This window comes from Nomascus leucogenys, chromosome 18 (genome assembly GCF_006542625.1).
Source record: "Nomascus leucogenys isolate Asia chromosome 18, Asia_NLE_v1, whole genome shotgun sequence".
Taxonomy (NCBI): Eukaryota; Metazoa; Chordata; class Mammalia; order Primates; family Hylobatidae; genus Nomascus; species Nomascus leucogenys.
Genome location: NC_044398.1, coordinates 83,373,721 through 83,401,712, shown reverse-complemented (window position 1 = coordinate 83,401,712; position 27,992 = coordinate 83,373,721). Strand labels below are relative to the sequence as shown.

General features: G+C 41.0%; 1 protein-coding gene and 1 pseudogene across 1 annotated transcript; one reads left to right on the top strand and one right to left on the bottom strand.

Moving 5' to 3' along the window:
- Nucleotides 1–13,140: 13,140 nt before the first annotated feature.
- LOC115831165 (putative uncharacterized protein encoded by LINC00596) lies at nt 13,141–21,112 on the bottom strand. Its single transcript, XM_030797783.1, has 2 exons — nt 20,930–21,112; nt 13,141–13,203 (listed from the first exon to the last, which is right to left on the bottom strand). Exons 1-2 carry the CDS (start codon nt 21,110–21,112, stop codon nt 13,141–13,143), a joined length of 246 nt encoding a protein of 81 aa, XP_030653643.1.
- On the top strand, nt 19,734–20,184 carry LOC100596421 (annotated as a pseudogene).
- Nucleotides 21,113–27,992: the final 6,880 nt, after the last annotated feature.

The following is a 27,992-nucleotide window of genomic DNA, read 5'->3' as shown; positions in this document are numbered from 1 at the left end:
TAAATCACCCAGAGCCAGGTACCAGACAACTAAAGACAACCCCTATAGCCCAAAGCTCAGTGACATTACTTAAACTAGACATTCCTAAGCAATCTCCCCTGCCCTGCCTTGCCTTGCCTTGCTTGCAAAAATGCCAATAAAGGCTCTAAACCATGCTTTCCCCTTGCTCCTGCCTCCTGACCACACCTATTGCTTCCCCACATGGCCCAGTGTGGCCTGGCCTGCCCCCTCCTCTCAGAAACTATAAGTAATAAATTCTTCTTTCAATGGCATTAACCTCTCCAGGTTGTCACTCAGCCACCATAAATTAAAATCCTGAGGGTACAATTGAGATAGATCAGCCCTTAGGGGCTTTGTGGTCGCTGTTTCCTCCGCCCAGGCCTCTCTTCCCCCTGTATCCACACTGTACCCACATGGCTTCCTCTCTCACTACATTGAAGTCCCTGCTTAAGTATCACCATATTTGAGAAGCCTTCCCCCAGCACCCTGCTAACTAACTAGAAACCCCTCCTACTTCTAATGGTCTCTACCTGCTTTGTCCTGCTGTATTTTTCTTCATAGCTTGTATCACTACTTGACTCATTGTATATTTATTTGTTTTGTGTCATTCCTCATTCCCCACCTCACATAACATAAGCTTCATTAAAGCAAAACATGCTGTTTCATTAACAGCAGGGTTCCTACCACTTAGAACAATGCCTGGCATGTAGCAGGTATAAAATATATATATATATTTTGTTTTGTTTTGTTTTGTTTTGTTTTGTTTTTGAGACAGAGTCTCACTCTGTCGCCAGGCTGGAGTGCAGTGGCATGATCTCGGCTCACTGCAAGCTCTGCCTCCAGGGTTCATGCGATTCTCCTGCCTCAGCCTCCCAAGTAGCTGGGACTACAGGCTCGCGCCACCACGGCCAACTAATTTTTGTATTTTTAGTAGAGATGAGGTTTCACTATGTTGGCCAGGATGGTCTTCATCTTTTAACCTTGTGATCTACCTACCTCGGCCTCCCAAAGTGCTGGGATTACAGACGTGAGCCACCGTGCCTGGCCAAAATATATATTTTTCAATGAATAAACTTCATTTGTTCAGAGCACCTGGCCCATCAATGAACACACGAGTGGTCTCAATCCCCTTCAGATTTGTGACTCTCACTGGGGCTAGATATCTGTAAGAAGCCAGTCCTCTGGATCAATATGACATGAATTTGTAAAAGGGAGTAAGCAGTTTAAAAATATATCCTGGGAAATCCCAGGATAAAATCCCAAGCAAGCAGGTTTATGGAATCAATACTGGGGACTCCTGGGGATTAGAAAAAGGAGCAATTACCATTCCTGAATTATCTGACCATATGGTATTCCTCTAAAAATCTGCTTTGTCTTGGATTTTGGGCTCTGTGACACTAGGGGGAAAGGAGAATAGTTCACTTTATCATATAGAAACAGCATCTTGCCCTCTAATGGGGTTGAAACAGAGTCTGGGAAGCATTTTGGTAACTGTTGGCACAGACATCTTCAGGGTGGACAGGATGCATTCCCTACAGATGGAGCCTACATTATCTCTGCTAGACAGCTCCCCAGTTGTACCTCCCAGCCCAACACAAGTGCGTATTTGACACTGGCAACCTTTCTCTCCCAGTGATCACAAATGCTGTAACCACTTTTCAAAGGAAAACTGGGTATACCAGATGCTTGTAATGTATCTCAAAAGGTCTGTAAAACATTTAGAGTAAAGACAAATAAGACATTAACAATGATGACTGGAAATTCAGAGGCTTAAGAAGGAGACCATTAGAGAAGAAAGAAAGGAAATGAAGGAGGGAAGAAGGATGAAGGAAGGAAGAATATCTACTCTCTAACAAGACACAAGAACTTACATTCATCATTTGTATGCCCATTGCCTCTATGAAAAAAATCTCCCAGGCGGCAGCGATGGCTCACGCCTGTAATCCCAGCACTTTGGGAGACCGAGCTGGGTGGATTGCCTGAGCTCAGGAGTCCGCAACATGCCTGGGCAACACATTGAAACCCCATCTCTACTAAAGTACAAAAAATTAGCTGGGCGTAGCAGCGTGCACCTGTAGTCCCAGCTACTCGGGAGGCTGAGGCAGGAGAATCACTTGAACCCGGGAGGCAGAGGTTGCAGTGAGCCGAGATCTCACCACTGCACTGCAGCCTGGGTGACAGAGTGAGACTCTGTCTTAAAAAAAAAAAAAAAAAACTCCCAAATAACTTTCCATACAGTATGATTTGGAAGCCAGTTAACTATGGACTTTAAGATATTTTTCTTTATCTAACCCAGATACTCAGAACTACAATCAGATCAATTTTTCTCTTGTCTCAGAGCTTAAAGACATTATTAAAGGTTACTGAAATGAAGAAAGTAAGTCTGAGAGTAAGAATGTGTCATCTTCAGACTGTGCAGGGGAGAGATCTGGTCACCCCCACGGAGCTATAGTCTGCATGATATTCAGGGGAAGTCCTGTAAGAATGCAGCCACGCCGACTCATTTACATACACCCACGCCCCTCTGCAACTGTAGAGTTAAGTAGTTCTGACAGAGATGGCTTGCAAAATCTGAAAATACAGAATATCCAACACTTTACAGAAAAAGGTTGCTGATCTTTGATAGCTATTAAAGGAAGAAGGTGACTAATCAGGCTACCATGGTCTGCTTAAAATATTTCTGAGGACTCTATGTTGCTCTTCTTCCATTTCATTCCTTTTTTATTAAGCAAACTCCTGAATGTAATTAGATTTTCTCAACTATGCTTCCCTATTAAGGAAAGAATGTGAAGACTTACAAGAATTTCCAATCATTCTTGACAGTTATATTTCTCACTGTAAATGACTAAATTGGCTTTCCAGTACAGTCTCGTAAATTCACGTAGGGTACTACAGTTTTCAGCAGTCCAGCATCTCTCGACATTAGGCTGTCAATGGGGCAGATCTGCAGGGCTAAATGACCAGGCCCTAAACCTGTGCCCATGGAGTCAAAGCCTCATGAGGTCTGACCTCACGTAACAGTTATACTTGCGTCCTTTGGGAGATCAGGAAAGAATTTGTGCAAGGAATGTCTTTGGTACATGCAGACTTGGATTTCTAGGCCTTTTACCACTGATCTCAAGAGAATTTGCAAGACAATAATTGAGGCTGTAAGTGATGAGGAGAGACTAAAAGCTTTTCTCCCATTCAGGAAATGATGACTTTTGTGCCGTTTGCTAATGAATCTGATTATGGCATGGGGCTCGAGTTGAGAAAATGGACCTCTTTTGCTATGGCTCACATTATTTTCATAAAGTTGCTGGCCAGCTTTTATCTCTTGCATATAATCTCTTGAAGAAGAATCTGTTTGCGGAAATTATTGAGAATCATCTGGCAAACAGAAGAGAACTCAGACCGACTTGCTGCCTGAGTAAGATGGCTTTGCTTGATGTAAAATGTTTCAAAGGATTAGTATTAAACTTGTGATTTTTGTTTTGTTTTTAAGGAATACAAAAAATAAACATTTATTTAAAATAAAGATTTCTAGCTCTTAGCTTTTAATTTAAAGAAATGTATTGGCCAGGCATGGTGGTTCACACCTGTAATCCCAGCACTTTGGGAGGCCGAGGTGGGCAGATCACTTGAGCTCATGAGTTCACCAGCCTGAACAACGTAGTAAAACTCCATCTCTGCAAAAATACAAAACTTAGCCAGGCATGGTGGTGTATGCCTGTAGTCCCAGCTACTTGGGAGGCTGAGGTGAGAGGATGGCTTGAGCCCAGGAGGTGGAGGTTGCAGTGAGCCAAGATCACGCTACTGCAATTCAGCCTGGGTGGTAAAGCCAGATCTTGTCTCAAAAAAGAAAAAAAAATGACCAAAATAATACATGAATAAAGGTTTAAAACTCAAAAAGCACACGGCTGAAGCAAAAAATATGCTCACCTCCCCACGGCCTTCCTCACTACCCAGAAGGAACTATTTTCAGCCCCTTTCACTATTTTTTATATCTGCCTTCATAATTCTAAATCACATGCTAAACAAAAACTCCTTACAACACAATAAAATACAGTTTACTTATTTTATTTCTGAAATCATCCCCTTGGAGTCATTCTGCACTGATTGTTCCTGGGCTTGCTGCACAGCTGTAACCCCACAGCTTCCCTTCTGCATTATTTTGGGTCTTCCCACAATCTACTGCTAGAGGTTTCTGATTTTCTGGATCCTGTGTCTTCCTCTGGGTGTTTCAGCCTGATTGATAGAGGGCATTCTCCTGTTGCTTCATGAGAAAGAAGGAATAGAAGGTAAAATTTTTGTTACCCTGCATGTTTGAAATTGTCTTCATTATATCCTCATATTTGCTTGATAGTTTGTCTGGGTATAAAATTACAGGTGAAAATTGTCCTCTTAGAGGTTGTGGGCATTGGGCCATGGTCCTCTAGTGTCCTGTGTTGCTATGCCATTCTGATTTCTGATCCATTGTATGCTTTTGAAGTTTTTTTTTTTTTTTTTTTTTTTGAGACAGAGTCTTGCTCTGTCGCCCAGGCTGGAGTGCAGTGGCGCAATCTTGGCTCACTGCAAGCTCCACCCCCTGGGTTCACGCCATTCTCCTGCCTCAGCCTCCCGAGTAGCTGGGACTACAGGTGCCTGCCACCGCGCCCGGCTAATTTTTTTTGTATTTTTATTAGAGACGGGGTTTCACCATGGTGTCAATCTCCTGACCTCGTGATCCACCCGCCTTGGCCTCCCAAAGTGCTGGGATTACAGGCGTGAGCCACCGCACCCAGCCCGAAGTCTTCTTTTTCTCTCAGATATCCTGGACTTTTATCATGGTATACCTTGGTGTAGATCTTTTTAAAATTCATTGAGCTGGGCAGTCAGTGGTCCTTTTAAATCTAGATGCCCCTGAGCCTCAGTTTGAGAATTTTTTTTCTTTTTACATGGTTTCTGCCCTTCATTTTTTTTCTATTCTCTTTTCCTAGAGACCCTTTTAACTGAAAATTTGGGCTGTCAACGAATCCTGTAATAGTTTTGTCTCTTATATTTTCTCTGTTTGTCTTTTTGTTCAACTGTCTGAAAATTTTCTTTAATTGTACATTTGATACCTTCTATTGAGATTTAAATTCTGCTAACATTTTAAATTTTAAAAACATTCTTATCCTCTGCATGTAAAAAGAAAATTATGACATCCTGTTCTTCTTTCAGATATGCAGTGTTTTCTCCTAGGTCTCTGAGGATTTTAATTATAAATTTTAAAATGTTTTCTTCTATTCCCCATATTATCTATTTTGTTTGGTTCCTTTTCTACCTTTGTTTTAGTCTCTGTGTTTCCTTTTGGAGGCTTCCACAATCTAGTAATCCATTGCTGGAAAGAATGAGACAGGTACTTGTTCTCCCAGTGATAAGAAAGTAAGATGACACAGAAGTACCGCCTCACCATAAACAATTAGAAAACTGAAAGAAAAAAGAGAAGAAACTCTTTTTGGATATAAGCCAGTGGGAAGCATAGGGCTGTGATCATGGAGGAAAGGGGAGCAAGTGAGGTGAGCTTTCCATTGTGTAGGCCTCCGCCTGGAGACAATGCCTAGACTGAGGTTCACAGAGGGTGATGTGGTTTGGATATTTGTGCCCTCCAAATCCCATGTTTAAATGTGATCCCCAGTGTTGGAGGAAGGGTCTAGCAGGAGTTGTTTGGGTCATTGGTGGAGGATCCTTCATGAATGGCTTGGTACCATCCCCTTGGTGATGAATGAGTTCTCAGTCTATTAGCTCACGCTGACAGCTAGTGGGTTAAAGGAACCTGGAAACTTCTCCCCTCATTCTTGCTCTCTCTCTCACCATGTGACACATTTGCTCCCTCTTTGTCTTCTGCCAAGAATAAAAGCTTCCTGAGGACTCACCAGAAACAGTAGATGTTGGTGCCATGCTTCTTATACAGTCTGCAGAACTCTAAGCCAAATACATCTCTTTCTTTATAAATTACTCAGTCTCAGGCATTCTTTTATAGCAATACAAAACAGACTAATACAGAGGGGAAATATAAACAGAGACTGTAGTTTGGAGAGGTCAAAGTGGCTAAAATTTTCAGGGCAGAATACCTAAAAGACAGGAATTTCACTGAGCTCTAGAAATCTACGTGGGGACTCTCTTGAGATTTAGGTTGAAGACCAATCTGTTTATGCATATGGTGAAGTTCTACTAGGCTGGACAAGAACAACCTCCAAGAAGAAAACAGTTGCAAGGAGCTTTGAGACAAATAAATCTCAGATATCACATAGGGCTGAAAACCGTTCAGGTTCCCACCAGTTGGAGTAGAGAGGTTTTATTGAATACCCAAGACCCCAGGAGGGCTATGACTTAAAAGTAGAGCTAAATTGCTTTAGGGTAACAGACTCTAGAACTACCTTAAAAGAGATAAAAAGCCTCAAAAGGATAAAACTAATCTAGAAGTAACTTAAACTGCCTGGCAGGAAAAGTTCAATACTCTTTAAAGGAATTCAAAGCTCAGCACACGACAATATAAAATTCACCATGTTTGGCGTTCAGTCAAAAGTCATGAGCCATGTGAAGAAGCAGGAACATGAGGCCTATGACTAGATGAAAAATCCATCATTAAAAACAGAAAAGAATTGATATCGATGATGTAAGAACATGAAAGTAGCTGTTATAAATGTGCTTTCTTTGCCCAAGGACATGGACATGATAAAAAGTGAAATGGAAGGAATAAAAAATCAAATGGAGATTTTTAGAGATGAAGAGTATCTGAAATGGAGACTTCCAGTTTCTATTGCACTTGTACAGAGCTTGGACGTTGCCACTCTGTCCTAACAAGTACAAAGCTGAACAGGCTAAAAACGCAGCTCTTCCTGGATCTGTAGGAGAGGGGAGGACACAGGGCAAACCACTGTCCTCAAGGCTGGAAAGACACAGAGGCCACTAGAAGGAGTCACAGCTTACTGGGCAGAGACTCAGGAGCAGAAATTGCTGTGGGAACGAGTTTTAGGAGGGAAAACCTGAACTATAATTGATGAATTTCCAGAGGCTCGGCATGGACAAGTCCGAATGTTAAAAACTCCAAGAGGACCCAGTCATAGGGAAGTAGCCACACTTTTGTGAGTTTTACATCCAGGAGCTTGACCATGTTCCGGCAGTAAATACTGGAGAAGAATTCCCTCATGATTCTGGCAAGGGGAGAGGAAAAGGAACTATTTTGAAATATGCCAAAGCGTTTTATTCTTAACAATGCCTGCCCTCAGGGGAGACTATTTATCCAGATCCTTATATGCTGGGGTTTTTTCAGAGCCTAACTGACCTTGGAGAAGGGAAACACTCAACTCTGGCCCACTGTAGCCATCCTGTTCCATCTAACTGGGGAGAGGAACTGAGAAAAACTCAATTACATCTTTCTAACAGATAACAGTTTGTTCAAAATATAATAGCAACAATGTATTCAATTGCTATTCTTATGTATGTGACTTATGTGTATATACTTGCTTATATGTAAGTAAAATGAATGACAGCAAAGATACAAGGGACAGGAGGGAAGAAATAGGATTACAGTTTGAGTATCCCTTATCCAAAATGCTGGAGAACAGAAGTGTTTTGGATTTCAGATTTTTTTCAGATTTTGAAATGTTTGCCTTATACTTACTGGTTCAGCATCCCAAATATGAAAATCCAAAGTCCAAAGTGCCCCAGTGAGCATTTCTTTGAGTGCCATGTCAATGTTCAAAAAGTTTCAGATTTTGGGGCATATCCGGTTTCGGATTTTTGGATTTGGGATGCTCATTCTATATTTTGTTATTAAAAGGTACTCGTGCTACCTGTGTGGTGTTATTTGAAAGCAGACTTGGATTCATTGTAAATGCATTTTGCAAACTCCAGGGTAACCACTAGAAAAAGTAAATAAAGAAGTGTACCTAAATGCCAAAAAAGGGAGAGAAAATAGAATAATATAAATGTCCAATTAAAATCACATAAGGCCGGGCGCGGTGGCTCACGCTTGTAATCCCAGCACTCTGGGAGGCCGAGGCGGGTGGATCACGAGGTCAGGAGATCGAGACCACGGTGAAACCCCGTCTCTACTAAAAATACAAAAAAATTAGCCGGGCATGGTGGCGGGCGCCTGTAGTCCCAGCTACTCGGAGAGGCTGAGGCAGGAGAATGGCGTGAACCCGGGAGGCGGAGCTCGCAGTGAGCCGAGATTGCGCCGCTGCACTCCAGCCTGGGCGACAGAGCGAGACTCCGTCTCAAAAAAAAAAAAAAAAAAAAAATCACATAAAGGACCAGGCACAGTGGCTCACGCCTATAATCCCAGCACTTTGGGAGGCCAAGGTGGGTGGATCACTTGAGGTCAGGAGTTCAAGTCCAGCCTGGTCAACATGGCAAAACCTCACCTCTACTAAAAATACAAATATCAGCCAGAAATGTTCGTATGCACCTGTAATCCCAGCTACTCAGGAGGCTGAGACAGGAGAATCACTTCTACCCAGGAGGCAGAGATTGCAGTGAGCTGAGATCACACCACTACACTCCAACCTGGGCAACAGAGTGAGAGGCTGTCTCAAAAATAAATAAATAATAAAATAAAATCACAAAAGAACTGACTCTGGGCACTATGGGTCATGCCTATCAGTTAGCCCAGCTCTGCAAGAAGCAATAAAGGAAATAAATAAAATACAATAAAATCACAAAAGGCAGAAAAAGAGTAGAAGGCAAAAACAAAAAAAGAACAAGGGCAACAAATAGAAAATAGTAACAAATATGGTAGATATTAATTCAAATATTTCAACAATTACTTTGAAAACCAGTGGTCTAAATACACCAATTAAAAGACAGAGATTGTCAAAGTTGGTAAAAAAAAAAACAAGACCCAACTCTATGTTATCTATAAGAAACCTGCTTTAGATATAAGGACACATACACACTAAATTTAAGTGGATGGAAAATAGTATATGATGTTAATAATCAAAAGAAAGAAAGAGTAGCTATATTAATTTCAGACAAAACCGTCTTCAAAGTAAGAAAAATTACTGGGGATAAAGAAGGGCAAAATGATAAAGGGGTTAGTTCCCCCAGAAGACATAACAATCCTTGACATGTACATACCTAACAACAGAGCATTAAGCTACATGAGGCAAAAACTGAGAACTGCAAGGAGAAATTGATGGACCCACTATCATAGCTGGAGACTTAACACCCTTCTATCAGCAATGGACAGATCCAGAAGGAAAAAAAAATCCGTGGAGATATAGTTGAACTCTGTTATATATCTATAATGCCATCAATCAACTAGATGTAATTGACTATTTCATCCAACAATAGCAGGATATACTTTCTTCTCAAGCTTACATAGAACATTCACCAAGACAGGCTATGTTCTGATCCATAAAACATACTCTCATAATTTTTTTTTGAGATGGAGTCTCACTCTATCACTGTATTAGTCAGGGTTCTCTTAGAGGGACAGAATTAATAGGACATATAGATATATAGATATGCAGATATATGGGAGTGCTGGGATTACAGGCATGAGCCACTGCGCCCAGCCCTTCGTTATCCTTTCAATGTCCATGGGATCTATAGTGATGTCCCTTCCCTCTTTCATTTCTGATGTTAGTAATGCATGTCCTCTCTTTTTCTTAGTCAGCTTGGCTAGAGGCTTATCAAACTTATTGATATTTACAAAGAACCAGCTTTTATTTTAATTGATCTACTCTATTGATTTTCTATTTTCAATTTCATTGATTTCTGCTCTAATTCTTATTATTTCTTTGGGTTTAATTTACTCTACTTTTTCTAGTTTCCTAAGGTGGAAACTTAAATTACCGATTTTAGATCTTTCTTCTTTTCTAGTATATGCATTCAATGCTATACATTTCCCTCAAAGCACCGTTTTTTTCTGTAGCACATAAATTCTGATAAGTCGTGTCTTCATTTTCATTTAGTTCACAAATTTTAAAATTTTTCTTGAGCTTTCTTTGACACGTGTTATTTAGAAGTGTGTTGTTTAATTTCCATGTATTTTGGGATTTTCCAGTTAATTTTATATTACTGATTTTGAGTTTAATTCCATTGTGATCTGAAATCAGGCATTAGTGTAAATTCTGTTATTTTAAATTTGTTAGGCTGGGCACAGTGGCTCATGCCTGTAATCCCAACACTTTGGGAGGCCAAGGCGGGTGGATCACCTGAGGTCAGGAGATCGAGACCAGCCTGGCCAACCTGGTGAAACCTTGTTTCTACTAAAAATACAAAAATTAGCCTGGCGTGGTAGCACATGCCTGTAATCCCAGCTACTCAGGAGGCTGAGGCATAAGAATCGCTTGAACCCGGGAGGTGGAGGTTGCAGTGAGCTGAGATCATGCCATTGCACTCCAGCCTGGGCAACAGAGTGAGACTCTGTCTGAAACAAACAAACGGATAATGAAGGAATACAATGAACAACTCTAAGCCCACAAACTTGATAACCTAGATGAAATGAAATAATTCCTTGAAAGACACAATCTGCCAAATCTCACACAAGAAGAAATAGATAATATAAAAAGCCTATATCTATTAAAGAAATTGAATCAATAGTTAATAACCTTCTAAAATGGAAAGCACTATGCTCAGATGGATTCACTGATGACGTCTACCAAATATTTAAGGAAGAAATTATACTAATTCCTTACAGACGAACTAAATAAAAGATATCCCATATTAATGTACCGGAAGACCCAATATTGTCAAGATGTCAGTTCTTCCTAACTTAATCTGTATGTTCAATGCAATCCCAATCAAAATTCTAGCAAGTTATTTTGCAGATATCAACAAACTCATTTTAAGGTTTATACAGAGGTGCAAAAGACCCAGAATAGCCAACACAATATTGAAAGAGATGAACAAAGGTGAAGGACTGACACTACCTGACTTCGAACCTTACTACAAAGTTATAATAAAGTTAGTACGGTGTTGGCAGAAGGATAGACAAGTAGATCAAATGGAACGGAATAGAGAGCCCAGAAATGGACTCACATAAATATAGTGTACTGGTCTTCGGCAAATGAGAAAAGGCAACAGAATAGAGCAAAGACAGTCTCTTCGACAAATGGTGCTGAAACAGCTGGACATCCACATGCAAAAACATTAATCCAGACATCAACCTTACATTCTTTACAAAATTAACTAAAAATGACCCTAGATCTAAATATAAAACACAAAACTATATAAACTTACAGGAGAAAATCGAGATAACCTTAGTTATGGCAGTGACTTTTTAGATGCAACACCAATGGCATGATCCATGAAAGAAATAATTGATAAGCTGGACTTCATTAAAATTAATAACTTCTGCTCTATGAAAGAAAATGTCAAGAGGAGGAGAAAACAAACCACAGACTGGGACAAAATTTTCCAAAAGACACCTCTGATAATGGACTCTTACCCAAAATACACAAAGAACTCAACAATATGAAAACAAACAACCCAATTTTAAAAATGGGCCAACGACCTTAACATACACCGCATCAAAGAAGACATGTAGATGGAAAATAAGCATATAAAAAGATGCTCCACGTCATCTGTCAAAGGGGAAATGCAAATTAAAACAATGAGATACCACTAAATACCTATTAGAATGGCCAGAATCGAGAACACTGGTAACACCATACACTGGCAAGGATGTGGAGCAACAGGAACTCTTACTTGTTGCTACAATGCTGGTGGGAGTGCAACATGGTACAGCCACATTAGAAGACAGTTTGGCAGTTTCCTACAAAACTAAAAATACCCTTACCATATGATCCAGCATTGTATTCCTTGGTATCTACCCAAAGAAGCTGAAAATGTATATCCATGTGAAAAACTGCACATGGATGTTTATAGCAGCTTTAATCACAAATGCTGAAACCTGGAAGCAAACAAGATGTCCTGCAGTGTGTGAATGAATCAACTGTGGTATATCCAGACAATGGAGTATTATTCAGTGCTAAAAAGAAATGAGCTATCAAGCCATGAAAAGACATGGAAGAATCTTAGATGTATATTACTAAGTGAAAGAAGCCAACCTGAAAAGCCTACGTACTGTGTGTTCCCAACTAAATGACATTTTGGAAAAGGCAAAACTGTGGAGACATGAAAAAGATCAGTGGTTGCCAGGGGCTAGTGGGGAGGAAGGGACAAATAGGTGGAGCACAGAGGATTTTTAGGGAAGTGAAACTATAGTTGGCCCTTTAACAATGAGGGATCGATATACGTGGATATTCTTTTCAACAATATGCATAGATTGAAAATACAGTATTTGTGGGATGCAAAGCCTGAGTATATGGACTGCCAACTTTTCATATATGTAGGTTCTGCAGGGCTGACTGTGGGATGGGAGTAAGTGTGGATTTGGTTATATGCAGGCAGTCCTGGAATCAATCCCCCACGTATACCAAGAGATGACTGTACACTGTACGATACTATAATGGTGGAACACATCATACATTTGTCCAAATCCACAGAATATGCAACTCCAAGAGTGAACCCAAGATAAACTATGGACTTTGGGTGATTATGATATGCCAATATTGGTTCATCAATTGCAATAAATGTACCATTGTGTGGGGAATGTTGATAATAGGAGAGGCTGTGCAAGTGTGGGGTCGGGAGTATATGAAAAGTCTCTGTACCTTCCCTTTAATATTGCTGTAAACCTAAAACTGCTCTAAGAAAATCAAGCCATATATATTTTTTCCATATCTGAAATGAAAAGTGTACTGGATAAGATTCACTGATTAGATACTGCAAAAGAAAAGATCTGTAAACTTGATGATATAGCAATAGAAACTACCTAAAATGAAACACAGAGAGACAAAAAGACAGAAAACATTGAATAGAGCCCCAGTAAACTGTGTGAAAATAGCAAGCTTTCTAACATACATGTAATGGCAGGGGCGGAGTGTGTGGAGTACAGAAAAATATTTGAGAAAAGAATGGCTTTTTTTAAAGTCCCCAATTTGATTAAAACTATGAATACACAGATCCAAGAATCCCAATTGCAAGTAGAAGAAACATTAAGAAAATCACAAATGGCCAAAAATCAATAATAAAAAGAAAATCACAAAAGCAGCCAGAGGGGGGAAATTTACATTTAGAAATTGAAGATAAAAATTAAAGTAGACCTTGGCTGGGCACGGTGACTCACACCTGTAATCCCAGTACTTTGGGAGGCCAAGGTGGGCAGATCACGAGGTCAGGAGTTCGAGACCAGCCAGTTCGAGACCAGCCTGCTCAACATGGTGAAACCCCATCTCTACTAAAAATACAAAAAAAAAAAAAAAAATTAGCCAGTTGTGGTGGCACGCATCTGTAATCCCAGCTTCTAGGGAGGCTGAGGCAGGACAATTGCTTGAATCCGGGAGGCAGAGGTTGCAGTGAGCCGAGATCACGCCACTGCACTCCAGCCTGGGTGACAAAGTGAGACTCTGTCTCAGGAAAACAAACAAACAAACAAAACTAAGTAGACCTCAATAGAAACTATACAATTCATAAGACACTGAAGTGATACCTTCAAAATAACCCAGACAGTGGCCATAGTACCCAACAGGTAGTTTTTCAGTCTACATCCCCCTCCCTTCCCGCTCTAGTATTCCCCAGCATCTATTGTTTCCATTTTTATGTCCATGCGTACTCAATGTTAAGCTCCCAGTTATAAGTGAGAACATGCAATATTTGGTTTTCTGTCCCTGTGTTAATTTGCTTAGGGTGATGGCCTCCAGCTACATCCATGTTGCTGCAAAGGACATAGTTTTGTTCTTTTTTGTGACTGTGTAGTATTCCCTGGTGTTTATGCGCCTCGTTTTCTTTATCCATTCTACTGTTGATGGGCACCTAGGTGGGTGCCATGCCTTTGCTATTGTGACTAGCACTGTGACGAACATACGAATGCATGTTTTTTTTTGTAGAATGATTTATTTTCCTTCGGGCATATACTCAGTAATGAGATTGCTGGGTCAAATGGCAGTTCTAAGTCCTTTGAGAAATATCCAAACTGCTTTCCACGGTGGCTGCACTAATTCACATTCCCACCAACAGTGTATGAGTGTTCCCTTTTCTCCACAGCCTTGCCAGAATCTGTTATTTTTTGACTTTTTAATAATAGCCATTCTGACTGGTGTGAGATGGTATCTCATTGTGGTTTTGATTTTCATTTCTCAGATGATTAGTGATGATGATCATTTTTTCATATGTTTGTTGGCTGCTTGTATAGCTTTTTCAAACAACCAAAAGCAGAGAGAATTAATTGCCAGCAGGCCTACAATACAAAACAATGTTAAAGGAAGGTCTTCAAGAGGAAGCAAATTGATACCAAATGGAAATTTGGATTTACACTTAATGATGAAGAATGCTGGCCAAGCATAGTGGCTCATGTCTGTAATCCCAGAACTTTGGGAGGCTGAGGAAGAATGAAGAATGCTGAAAATTATAAATATGTAGGTAATTATAGAAGACATTTTTTCTTATTTCAAATTTTATTTTGAATATAATTATTTAAATTTTAGAAAAGATGTATTGCAGGGTTTAAAATACCTGTAAAGTAAAATTTATGACAATAATAACATGCAAAAAAAAAGTCAGGATATAGGCAATTTGTGTAACACTCTCAACTGATTTGACTAATTGACAACTATAGAACATTCCACCCAGCAACAGAATACACATTCTTTTTAAGTGAACATAAAACATTCACCAAAGTAGAACATATTCTGAGCCATAAAACAAGTTTTAATACATAAAAAGATCAAAATTATACAAAGCATATTATCTGACCACAACACAATTAAAACCAATAACAGAAAGATATCTGGAAAAACCCCAAATACTTGGAAATTAAACAATCATACTTCCAAATATAAGCCAAGGAAGGAAATCATGAGAGAAATTAGGAAATACTTTGAACAGAACAAAAGTGAAAGCCCCACATAACGACATTTGTGGGATGCAGCTATAGCAGTGATTTAAGATCATTTTTAGCATCAAATGCTGCTTTTAGAAAAGAAAAAAGGTCAAAAATTAGTGTTCTAAGTTTCCACCGTAAGAAACTAGAAAAAGAAGGGCAAATTAAACCCAAGTAAGCAGAAGAAAGGAAATAAGATCAGAAATCAATGGAACAGAAAATGGACAAAGAATAGAGAAAATCAATCAAACTAAAAAAGTTGGTTCTTTGAAAAGATCAGGAATGAGGCACTTACGAGAAGGTGTTAAGGGATAGGTTTTATTAAAGTAGAGTTTCTCAGGCTTAGTTGTACATTAGAATCACCTGGGGAACATTTAAAACTCCTGATGCTGGGGCTGTGTACTTCTGACTAATTAAGTCAGAATCTCAAGGCATTAGCACATGTTAAAGCTTTCCAGGTGATTCTAATGTGCAGCTGAGTTTGAGAACCACTGTTGAGAGATCAGGCAAGGCCCAATCTCTTCACAGTGGAACACCACCCCACACCCAACTACCCACTTGTCGGGATCTAACTTGGGCTAGTCAGAGGCTCCAGAGTCAAATCCCCTCATCTCCTGCATGGATTTTTAAATGCCTGGCTGCTGGTGTTCCGAGGGTGCAGCAGGAGAAGAAGGATGAAATCTCTTCATTTGGTATGTAGACTTTCACCCAATTTCGCTAGGGTGTCTCAGGCCTGGCTTGGATCCCCAAGTCTTCTCTGATTTGGTTTCTCCACAGAGTAAACCTTCAGTCTCCTGCCAGGATTGGAGAAAGGGCATCACCTGCTGTGTAGGTCAAGGAGGGAATCTGGGAGCCTTGCTGCTCCCGTTTATTTAAGCTGCCTTGTTTGCAGCCCTTCTCCGCACCCCTGCTTTCCGAGTCCCAGGTTCTGCCATGTTCGGCAGAGTGAGTTATCTTCTTGCTGCTTTTTCCTACTGCAGGCTTGGGGTTCTGTTTCCCTCGGTTTGATAAATCAGTCAATGCACATTCTTCTCTTTCCAGCTCCCAGTATTTTTTTCTGTTGATTTTTTTTCTCAGTTGTCTCCATTTCCAATCCCTTAGAACTTGTGGTTTGCCTTCTTTCCCCCTTTACTCTCACTTTAGTGGGATTTCATGGGACAGTGGAGATACAAGTAAGTGTCTAATCTACCACATTTAACCAGAAATTTTCCAGAGCCTTTTTAAAAAATCAGAGTACTTAATAATGATGTTAAAAGAGAAACATTTGACAAATTACATTTAGTAGAGTTTAATTGGGCAAAAAATGAATCAGGCAGTTCTCAGCACCAAAACAGTTTCAGAGAAACTGGGGCTCCCATGGAGTTTAATACTGTGGTCAAATAATACTTATGAACAGAAACAGAAATGCGATGTACAGAAAATGGAAGTGAGGTACAGAAACAACTGGACGGGTTACAGTCCAGTGCTTGCCTTATTTGAACATGAGCCGGTGGCTGCCTGCTACTGACTGAAGCATGGCTGCTGTGATTGGCTGAGACTCAGCTATCTGTTAGAAAAGCATACTCCTAAGCTGGATTTTCAGTTTATTTACATACTTAGTTTGGTTGCAGTTATTATGTAAGGACTCAAGTATGCCAGTATGGTGGCTTTTCTCAGGCCAAATTTACTTTAACAATGGTAATCACTTTTAACTCAGTTACCTTCGCAGGAATGGAGAATGAGAGCTGTGTTGGTCTCTGGGATGTAAGAGTACAATCACAGCAGATGATAATGGTTTTCCTGCTCCTATTTCACAATCTTAAGTCTCTAAATAAAATGAAATTGGACTGTAGAACTCCAAATCTAGTGCTTGTAGAACTGATTGCAAAGATGGTAGTATTTTGTTAGTAAGAGTTAAACCTGCCTCATTAATACTCGTGTGTTTTGTTCTCCCATAATGCTTCTAGTGGTAGCAATCCTACTATGTTGTATTGACCAGGAAAAAAAAGAATATGTAACTTTCTGTCTTCTCATTAGGAAGTCATAGTGGACATGTCGTTTCCTGGATATCAGAAGCGTGTCTATAGTGGTTTACTCTCCATACTCTTCCCTTGGGTTTTTAACCTTACATTTGAACCAAGGGAAAAGATGCTGGCCGTTGCAACCATAATCTTCACGCCGCAAAGCTACAGCAAAGCAGTGGATTAAGCACCTACCCAGGATGGAGACCACCTGGTTTCTAGCCTGGGCGTTGTCACTCTCTAACCTGATGACCCTGAGCAAGACAGGCCCCCTCTCTGGTCTTCTGGGTTTTGTAGAATAAAGGAGTGATTTGGGTAACTTCTCTGGATCTTTCTAGCTTGACAAACATTGTCTATACCAATTCTTACTGAAAATAAGTGTCCCCAGAAGGATGTAGAAACATAATCTGCTTTTATGGAGAAACGACTCAGAAGGGCTGGGCCTCGCTTTACCTTCACCACCTCTTTCACTAGAAGTACCTGAGGGGAGTGATCACTTCCGGCATTTCAATGCTTATATAGAATTGGCCCAAATATCGCTCCCTCTTCTCAGGTATCCCAGCCTGGGGCTAAAAGTATGTCTCTGTGCTTTTAGGCCAGGTTCTAATCCCTGGCAGTTATGGTTTGTGGGTCGTTTCATTTCTAACAAAACAAATATAATGATTATATTTGGGCTTGAGGTCATTTGGGGGTTCTGAGATACTCCCCACTCATAACGAAGGCAAGATCTGGAGCTAGAGGAAATAAACAGCCTTATAGACAAATCACATGAAGCTGTATAGATGAGCTGGAACCTGCGTGGTCCAGTTGGTTGTAATATGCCAGGCATGCACTGTATGAAACAGGCCACTTGCAGGGTGTTATGTTGAATTATGTCCCCCAAAAAAGCAATCTTGAAATCCTAACCCCCAGTACCTCAGCATCTGACCTTATTTGGAAATAGGGTAATTAGATGTAATTAATTATGATGAGGTCCTGCTGGAGTAGTGTGGACCTTTAATCCAATATGACTGGTGTCTTTATAAGAAGATGTTGAGAAAATACAAGAGGAGACTCTGGGAAGGTGGAAGTGGAGACTGGAGTGATGCGGCTGCAAGCCAAGGAATGCCAAGGACTGCTGGACACCACCAGAAGCTAGGAAGAGTCAGGGGAGGAGTCTATCCAGAGTCTTGGAGGGAGCATGGCCATGTGAACACCTTGATTTTTGAGACTTTTAGCCTCCAGAGCTGTGAGAGAAAGTGTCCCTGTTGTCTTCAACTATCCAGTTTGGGTGGCTTACTTTATTATGGCAGCCATGGAGAACTAATACATAGGCAAGGTCAAATTGCCTTTGGCCATCACTAGCTATCATCTAATTAAAAAGGCACCAAAGAAATGTTTAAACCTGGTAAGCTTTGAATATAATCAAATGATCATCAATATTTAAACCCTCAAGGTAGCCAATGAGTGAAATGGAAAACTTTATACTTTCCAAGATGAATGCCTGCCATCAACCCATCTATATTTAAAACATTGGACTTTGCTTCTTGGGCCTTATTGACATTCTGTCAACAAATGATTAAGTATTTATCAAGTGCCAAGAACTGTGCTAGGTGCTGGCGATACAGATATCAGTAGGGAACAATGTGCACCCCATTCCCTCCCAGAGTTCACATTCTTATAAGAAACACAGACATTAAATATACTATTTCAGATAACAAATTGAAAGATTCCATCCACGGAAAGGACCACAGTAGACAAGTTCAAGATGCCATGTCAGCATGTAATGGGAAATCTGACTGGCAGTGTGAATGTTAACCCCTGCTTTCCAAAAAGCCTCACTAAACCAGCCTGATTTGTAGTCTTTGCTCAAATACTCCCACCATGGCTGATGTCAAGCTCTCCTGCCACTACAGCAGGGTTAGCTAGCACAAGATACACACACAGTAGCAGGCCACTCCGTTCTATTTCCACCACACGTTCCATTCTATTTCCATTGTGACCTCAGAAGCACAAATGTAGAATAGAATAAAATAATCAGAACATGAAAAGTTTTGAGTGTTTATTGCATTTGTTTTTATTATAACTTAATTGTAAATGTATACCACTTAATTTATAATAATGGCGGTGTTTAACAATTGGCTTGCAAAATTCCACCTTTCGTAAGCTGGGAATAAGTTTGGAGCAGAGGGTTAAGGAAGGCTTTCCCGTGGAGGTGACACTTAAAATGATGAATTAATTGAATTAGCAAAGTACAGAAGAGGCGAGGATGACCACTCCAGGCAGGAACCATGGCAAGTGACAAGGTCCTGGGATTTAAGAGAGCCTGTTATACTTGAGAAACTGAAGGCAAAGAAGGTGAGGAAAAATATGGAAAAATGAGGCCAAAGGAGGACAGGGACCAAATCAGGCATAGCCTTGTAGTCCATAGAGGGGATTTTGAACTTTATCTTAAATACAATGGGAAACTATTGAAGGTGTTAAGCGAGGGAGTCATGATCAGATTGAGGTATTTAAAATATCCTTATACTCTGTGCATGGAATAAAACACTCAAAAATGGATGTAAGACACTTAGAGCACAAGCACCAGAAGAAAAAGTAGATGAAATGGACTTCAACAAAGTGAAAAACTTTTATACATTGTTGGTGTTCAGAAACTGATACCCCAAAGTATGGCGCTTTGACATGCTGAACTGAGCAAGAAGCCTCAAGATCTCTCTGACCCTCCCCCTGCCTCTTACCTCTCGATCTTTTGTCTCTCCCTAAGCTCAGGATGAAGTTCTCTAAGTTCTCAAATCTGCCTCAAGTCTGGACTCACCAAAGAAGGAAGCAATTGCTCTTTCGTCTGGGCCGCCAACATGCCATCCAGACCGAGGAAGACCCGGAAACTTTGGGGCCACATGAGCCGCAGCCACAACCCCATAGGGAAGCACCAGAAGCACCCCAGAGGCCACAGTAATGCTGCTGGTGGCACGCATCACCACAGGATCAGCTTCAACAAATACCACCCAGGCTACTTTGGGAAAGTTAGTATGAGGCATTACCACTTAAAGGGGAACCAGAGCTTCTGCCCAACTATCAACCTTGACAAACTGTGGACTTCGGTCAGTGAGCAGACACGGGTGAATGCTGCTAAAAACAACACTGGGGCTGCTCCCATCATTGCCGTGGCACTATTGGGCTACTACAAAGTTCTGGGAAAGGGAAAGCTCCCAAAGCAACCTGTCATCGTGAAGGCCAAATTCTTCAGCGGAAGAGCTGAAGAGAAGATTAAGGAAGTCACGGGGGGCCTGTGTCCTGGTGGCTTGAAGCCACATGGAGTGAGGTTCATTAAATGCTAACTACTTTTTACAAAAAAAAAATAAAAATAAAAATGAAGAAGAAGAAAGCAATTACCTCTGGTCCCTTCCTTGGGTTTTCATTAACTGAACTCGTATCGCAGAAGAACTGAAATCTGTTAACACACCAGGACAGACTTTTGTCAAGAACCATCGTCGGCTCTGTGGGTTCAACAGAGTTTGTCCTTCAAACAGACTTTGTTCTTCAAGCCCACTGAATTCCCCTAAAAATCATTTACTATCCCTGCTAAAATTATCCACAATTCATTGCCTCCCTTCCCCAATAAGAAGAAGGGAATGTAACTATCTGTGCCCCATTGTGGGGTTGGGCAATCATTCTGTGTTTTTTTCCCATGCAGGCTAGTAAGTTTGCATATCATTTTCCACTATTAATCTGCCTTTTTTCAGGTGATTTTTCAGCAGACCTTCAGAGGGCAAAGGGGAAGTTTTCCCTTGGCCCCTCTAGCATCAAAGGATACTACCAAGAGACTGAAAAAACAATTCACAGAATGGAGAAAATATTCACCAAATCACACATCTGATAACGGTCTAGTATCCAGAATATATAAAGGATGCTTACAACTAAAAACCAAACAATTCCATTTTAAATGTGCAGGTGGAGGCTGGACGCAGTGGCTCACACCTGTAATTCTCAGCCTTGGGAGGCTGAGGTGGTTGGATCACTTGAGGTCAGGAGTTCAAGACCAGCCTGGCCAACATGGTAAAACCCCGTCTCTACTAAAAATACAAAAATTAGCCAGGTGTGGTGGCACACGCCTGTAATCATAGCTACTTGGGAGGCTGAGGCAAGAGAATTGCTTGAACCCAGGAGGTGGAGGTTGCAGTGAGCCAACATCATGCCACTGCACTCCAACCTGGGTGACAGAGTGAGATGCCATTTTAAAAAAAAATAAAGTGTGCAGCTGGGTGTGGTGGCTCATACCTGCAATCCCAGCATTTTGGGAGGCTGAGGCAGGAGGATTATTGAGGCCAGGAGTTCAAGACAGGCCTAGGCAACAGAGTTAGACCCTGTCTATACAAAAAATTTAAAAATTAGCTGGGCATGGTGGCATTCACTTGTAGCCCTAGCTACTTGGGAGACTGAGGCAGGAGGATTGCTTGAGCCCAGGAGGTTGAGGCTGCAGTGAGCTATGATCACACCACTACACTCCAGCCTGGGTGACAGAGCAAGGCCCTGTCTCAAAAAAATAAAAATAAATAAAAATGGACAAAGGACTTGAATGAACTTTTCTCCAAAGAAGAAATGTATACAGTGGCCAACAAAGCACATTATAAGATGCTCAGCATCATGAGTCAGTAGGGAAATACAACGTGGAACCACAGTGAGATACCACTTCATGCCCACTAGGGTGACTATAATTAAAAACAATACCAGAAAATAATAAGTGTAGTGAGGATGCAGAAAAATTGGAACCCTCATATTTTGCTGGTGGAAATGTAAAATTAGGTAGCTGCTGTGGAAAATTGTTGATTGTTCTTCAATAAGTTAAACACAGATTACCATATGACCCAGCAATTCCTCTCAAGTATATAACCCTGAAAATTTAAAAGAGATGGTCAAACAAAAACTTAAACACAAATGCTCATAGCAGCATTATTCACAATAGCTAAAAGATTGAAACAACCCAAATGTCCTTCAACTGATGAATGCATAAGCAAAATGTGGTATATCCATACAATGGAATATTATTTGGCCACAAAAAGGAATAGTACTGATACATGTTACAACATGGATGAACCTTGCAAACATTATCCTGAATGAAAGAAGTCAGACACAGACGCCACATATTATATGGTTTCATTTTTATGAAACATCCAGAATAGGCAAATCCACAGAAACACAAAGCAAATTAGTCCCTGGAGCTGGAGGAAGGGAGGAATAGGAAGTGCTGCTTAATGAATATGGGACTTTCTTTTGGGGTGGTGAAAAGATTCTAGAACTAGATAATGGTGATGTTTGCACAGCATCGTAAATGTGTCAAAGCTCACTGAACTGTATACTTTAAAATGGTTAAAATGGCCAAGTGTGGCAGCTCACGCCTGTAATCCCATCTCTACAAAAAATAAAACAAAATAAAAATTAAAAAGATTGTGAGGCTGAGGCAGGAGAATCGCTTGAACCTGGGAGGCAGAAGTTGCAGTGAGCTGAGATTGTGCCACTGCACTCCAGCCTGAGCGACAGAGCGAGACCCTGTCTCAAAAAAAAAAAAATTGAATAAGATCGTTGAAATGGTAAATTGTATATATATTGTGCCGCAATTTTTTAAAAAATGAATGCAAGGAGTCTGCGAGGAGAAGGGTCAGTCAATGATATGTGCCAAGTTTCTGACCATAGCAACACATGGGTGCTAATATTTATCAAAATCGGAAATTCCAAAGGTAGAAATGGAAAGACCTAGAGTTCCTTTTTGGGCATGTTGTGACTGAAATGCCTGAGAAACATCTTAGTAGAATTTCAGGAGGCAGTCTGCTACCTGCTGTGTCTTCCTTATGCTTGTGACCTCGTATTTCCAGGTGGCTGCTGCATCTCCAGGCTTCCTGTCCCTGTGCCATCAGAAAAGAAGGTGTGAGGGAGGAGTGCAGGAGGGCAAGAGAAAAATGTCTTCCCAGAAACTCAGCGTATGTCTCAGTGGTCAGGTGAGTGTCCCCTGGCCACCCTTTGCTGCAGGGAATGGGGTGGGGGAATAATTTTACTCAGCACCATCCAAGGTAAATAAAGCTGGACACTAAAGTGGTAAGGACAGCTTTTAGCCCATAATACACAATTGTAGTAGGGAAGAGGGTCCAGTGTGAACTGAACTCAACTCTGATTTGCACAGAAGTGAGTGGGTGTTTTAAAGGGAGAATGGGCCTGGTGCTGTGGCTCACAACTGTAATCCCAGCACTTTGGGAGGTGGAGGCAGGAGGAGTTGAGACCTTGTCACAAAAAAAAAATAATAATAATTAGCCAGGTGTGGTGGCACATGGCTGTGGGCAACAAAACGAGACCGTGTCTCCATAAAAAATAAAGGGAGAATGAGGCAGCAGGGAGGGGTTGAGTGGGGCTCAGTAGGGTTAGGGTGAAAAGTTACAAGGGTTGGTCAGTGTAAACGCCTGTGAGGCAGCTGCATCTGCCAGCTGGCATTTATTGAAGTTAGGATTCCACACAGGCTGGGAGACAGAGGCCCCTTCCTTCCTGATGATTATCATTGTAAAGGAATTACCTTCACATGCTTGAGTAAGACACCCCTGAGTTGCAGGTGATACCTAGATATCTCAAAGTGGGCAGCAAGAGGATCCTCAATTGTAAGCCCTTTATAGTAAATGCTCTGAAAGTGGTGGGGCTTATTCTCGGGGGTTGGCTAAAAACAAATAGTGAATTCTCCTCGAAGCCTTTGCTTTTCTCAGGCAGGTACTTTAAGGGGGCACTTTAACGACACTAGAAACAACCCTAGTGTCTGGTGAAGTCTCTTAATATGGAGGGTATGTTCCATTCTCCATAATGGGATTATTACGCATTGTATGCCTGTATCAAAATATCTCATGTACCCCATAATATACGTACCTACTATGTACCATAGTAAGTGCATAAGTATATGCACCTACTATGAATTAAACATAAAAATACATAGTAAAATCCTTGCAGTCAAAGATTTTTTAAAAATACATGGGCCGGGCATGGTGGCTCACGCCTGTAATCCCAGCACTTTGAGAGGCCAAGGCGGGCAGATCGCAAGACCATCGTGATCCAGGAGCCAGGAGATCAAGACTACCCTGGCTAATACAGTGAAACCCCGTCTCTACTAAAAATACAGAAACAAAATTAGCAGGGCATGGTGGCGGGCGCCTGTAGTCCCAGCTACTTGGGAGGCTGAGGCGGGAGAATGGCGTGAACCAGGAGGCGGAGCTTGCAGTGAGCCGAGATTACGCCATTGCTCTCCAGCCTGGGTGGCAGAGCGAGACTCTGTCTAAAAAAAAAATTAAAAAAAAAAATATATATATATATATATGGAGGGTTATCCAGGTGCAGTGGCTTACACCTGTAATCCCAGCACTTTGGGAGGCTGAGGTGGACAGATTGCTTTGAGCTCGAGTTTGAGACCAACTAGGCAACATGGCGAAACCCTGTCTCTCAAAAAAATATAAAAATTATCTGGGTGTGGTGGCTCATGCCTGTATTCCCAGCTTCTCGGGAGGCTGAGGCTGAGGCTGAGGCTGGAGGATCACTTGAGCCTGGGAAGCGGAGGTTGCAGTGAGCCGAGATTGAGCATCTGTGTTCCAGTCTAGATGACAGAGTGAGACCCCGTCTCAAATATATATATATGCATATATATGGAGGGTAAAGGGTGGAAATCATTTGTGCCAAGAGTCTGTCATTCTTATAGGCCGAGTTTGAGGCCTAACCAAGAAGAGGGCTCAGAGGGGCCTAGCTAGAGTTTGGCCAGGGAGAGGATTTTTGTCAGGTTGTGCCACTCCTAAACAAAACTGTGTTTCTGCTTGGTGAAGAAGAAGCTGGAATGGATATCAGAGAGGCAAATATCAGCGTCTTTCTTACTGTGTAATTAATGTCGTGAACAATTTCAGCAGAATTTGGTCAGGAAGTCTTGAAAATAATATCTGGTGGAGATTGAATATCTTCTTAACTTGTCTGTGGCTGAGTGATTACAATTCCTTTCATCTTTCCTTATCGTTCGTTCATATTTGTCAAAAATGTAGTCATTTCAATAACTTTTCCCCAAGTCACTCTGACTTTCCAACATCCCCTGTGAGCTCAGATTTGGAGTCACCTTTCTTATAATGGAAGGATAGTAAGGTATGTGTGTAAGGTTCTGTAAGGTATGTGTGTTGGTGCTGTGCTCTAGGAAAGCAAAGTAAAATAACCACACAGGTGACAGACTGAGAAAGACAAGAAACATCTGAGCGATGCAGTTCCTTTAAAATTATCAGGCCCAGCAAAGCATAGGAATGAGGCATCAGTCATGCCGCACTTCCCCACCTCGAGCTGAATAATCATCTCTTGAAACCGCCTGCTGTATGGACTCTAAACTGAGTGTCGCCACCTAGCAATGCCATACTTTGAACACCATAACTCATACCCCATAGTTTAACAATGTATATAGCCAATACTGATGAATGTTATTTCTGTGAACCAATGAAAATTCTGAAAAACAACATTTGTAATCACCTCCTCTCCTGATTTGTCCTTTTTTCTTTTAAAAACTCGTGTCTGCCGTTTGTTCTCTGGAGCACTGCCCAAAGCAACTCGGAATAGTTTCTCAGTCTGCAGTCCCCACCCTTGACCCAAATAAACTCTCTACCTATATTAATTTTCCTCAGTTTCTTTCTTTAGGTCCACTCTGTGTTCTGACAAAGATTCTTTGCTTGGCCAGATTTTAGGCTCCTAAACCTTTTAGAACCTATCAGCGCACTTCCTTGGAAAATCCAGTTTTAGCAAAGAGCCCAGCTAAGTCAGTTTCACAAGAATCCCCCCCAACATTCACCCTTGATATCTGATCCCCCTTGATATCTGATGAGGTTCCTCATCCTCCACCATCCCCCAGGTGAGGTCTGATCACTCTGGCCTGTCTTCAGCAAGAATCTCGTTAGGCCTGTCTAGTCAGAATCCCCCTTACCCTTGATGTTCCGTCTCAGTAGTTTTCCATCCACTGGTCCCCACTCTCCTCCTTGGCTATAAATTTCCACTTGCTCATGCTGTATTCACAATTGAACTCAATCTTCCTCCCCCACTCCAAAACCTCATTGCAGTTGTCACTGTACCTATAGTGAGGGCCTCAATAAAGTCTTCCTTACTGTGCTTCAGTAAGAAGCATTGAATAATCTTTTCTTTAGCAGTTCCTAACTTTTGTTTGACACACAGGATATTAATAGCATGTGGAACCAGGAAGATTTCAGTTACCCATGACTTGGTGATAATAACGTTCTTATTCTATCCCAGCTAGAATTTTCATTGTTTGGCCTCTGCTCAAAGATGGGAACATTTAAGGAATAAAACAACCTTTTAGCTCTTCATGTGTAAGCCTAACCTAAACCAAATTTAGTTTTCAGTTATAAAAAAAAGACATGCCATTTAAAAAATGTCAAACAACACAAAATGACTGAATTTTTACACTTCACTTTTAAAATGTGAATACCCTTAGAAACATCAGGATTGCTATTCCAGGCACATATACATAGAGGAGTGTTTATTTCACAAAGGCGGGTGTTGACTACTAGAAATAAGTCATATATTTGAGAATCATTAGGGCAAGCAGTGTCTCAAGAGGGCTGTGTTTAATGCTGGCTTTGTGACTAAGAGAAAATATCCCTTTCTCGTCTGCACCCCAAGGCTCTGTTGCCTCATTTATAAAACATATAATGATTCCTCTAGGTAATTCTACTTGTGAGCATTAAATTCCACCCTGTATTTTTTCTCTTTGTTGTTTTAAGGAAATAAAATTTAGAAATTAAAAATTGAAAAGGCAGACTGTGATATGGTGCACTGGAAAGAGCCCAGCTTTCGGAGTCAGGGTATCGGGACGCTGCGGCTCTCATCCTGCAGCTCCTAATAGATCTGCTGTGTCTGTCTGGGCAAGTCCCTCCACACTTCTGAATTTCTGTTTCCTTATCTGTAAAGAAAAGGTGGGGGGGACAGCGGTGGAGCGGGGCAGGCAGGATAGGCTTTGAATGGCTGATTCCCAAGATCTCTTCAAGCTTGAATATTCTGTGACTTTTATTATATAAGCCAAGGTGTTGTATAGATGCACTGGTAAGTTATGCTTCCAGCTGCAAGTAACAGGAAAATTGATTTACTATGGCTTCATTTTTTTTTCCTAATCAAATCAAAAGATTTAGAGATAGGCAGTCCATTGGTTAAGTGGCTCAACAATGTCAGGGATAGCAATCTTTTTTTTTCTTCTTTTAAAAATAGCTTTAAAGAGGTATACTTGATATGGAATAAATGCCACATAAAGGGTGCGATTTGATAATTTGGCATTTGTATATGCCCATGAAACCAACCCAACAATCAAGATAGTGAACATGTCTATCACCCCCAAAAGTTTCTTGGTTCCCCTTTATAATCTCTCCCTCCTGTCTCTTCCTGTACTCCTCAGGTGACCATGGACCTGCTTTCTGTCACTATAGCCTGATTTGAATTTTCTAGAATTTTCTACAGAGTAGTATGTACTCTTTTCTGTCTGGCTTCTTTCACTCAGCATAATTATTTTTAGATTGATCCATGTTGTAGTGTGTATCTATAGTTTCTTTCTTTTTATTACTAAAGAGTATTTCATTTATGGATATATTATGTTTTGTTTATCCATACATGTTGCCCACTTATTGAAGGGCATTTAGGTTGTTTCCAGTTTTTGATTATTACAAATAAAGCTACTAAGAACATTTGTGTAAAAGTCTATGTATGGCCGTGCACAGTGGTTCATGCCTGTAATCTCAGCTCTTTGGGAGGCTAAGCTGGGTAGATCACATGAGGTCAGGAGTTTGAGACCAACCTGACAAAACCCCATCTCTGCTAAAAAATAGAATTATTAGCTGGGTGTGGTTGCAGCCACCTGTAGTCCTAGCTACTCAGGAGGCTGAGGCAGGAGAACAGCTTGAACCTGGGAGGTGGAGGTTGCAGTGAGCCGAGATCCTGCCAGTCATTCCAGGCTGGGTGACAGAGCGAGACTCTGTCTGCAAATGAACAAAAACAAAAAAATGCTATGTATGAACTACATTTTCTTTCCTCTTAGGTAAATATCTAGGAGTAGGATGGCTGGGTCG

Bases quoted from the DNA above. Each gene is read 5' to 3' on its own strand.
- LOC115831165 (XM_030797783.1), bottom strand. From the start codon at position 21,112: ATGGCATCTCACTCTGTCACCCAGGTTGGAGTGCAGTGGCATGATGTT. The intron at 13,204-20,929 runs TGGCCAGGCTGG...ACTGGCTGGTCT, and splicing joins GAGACGGGGTTTTACCATGT to CGAACTCCTGACCTCGTGAT.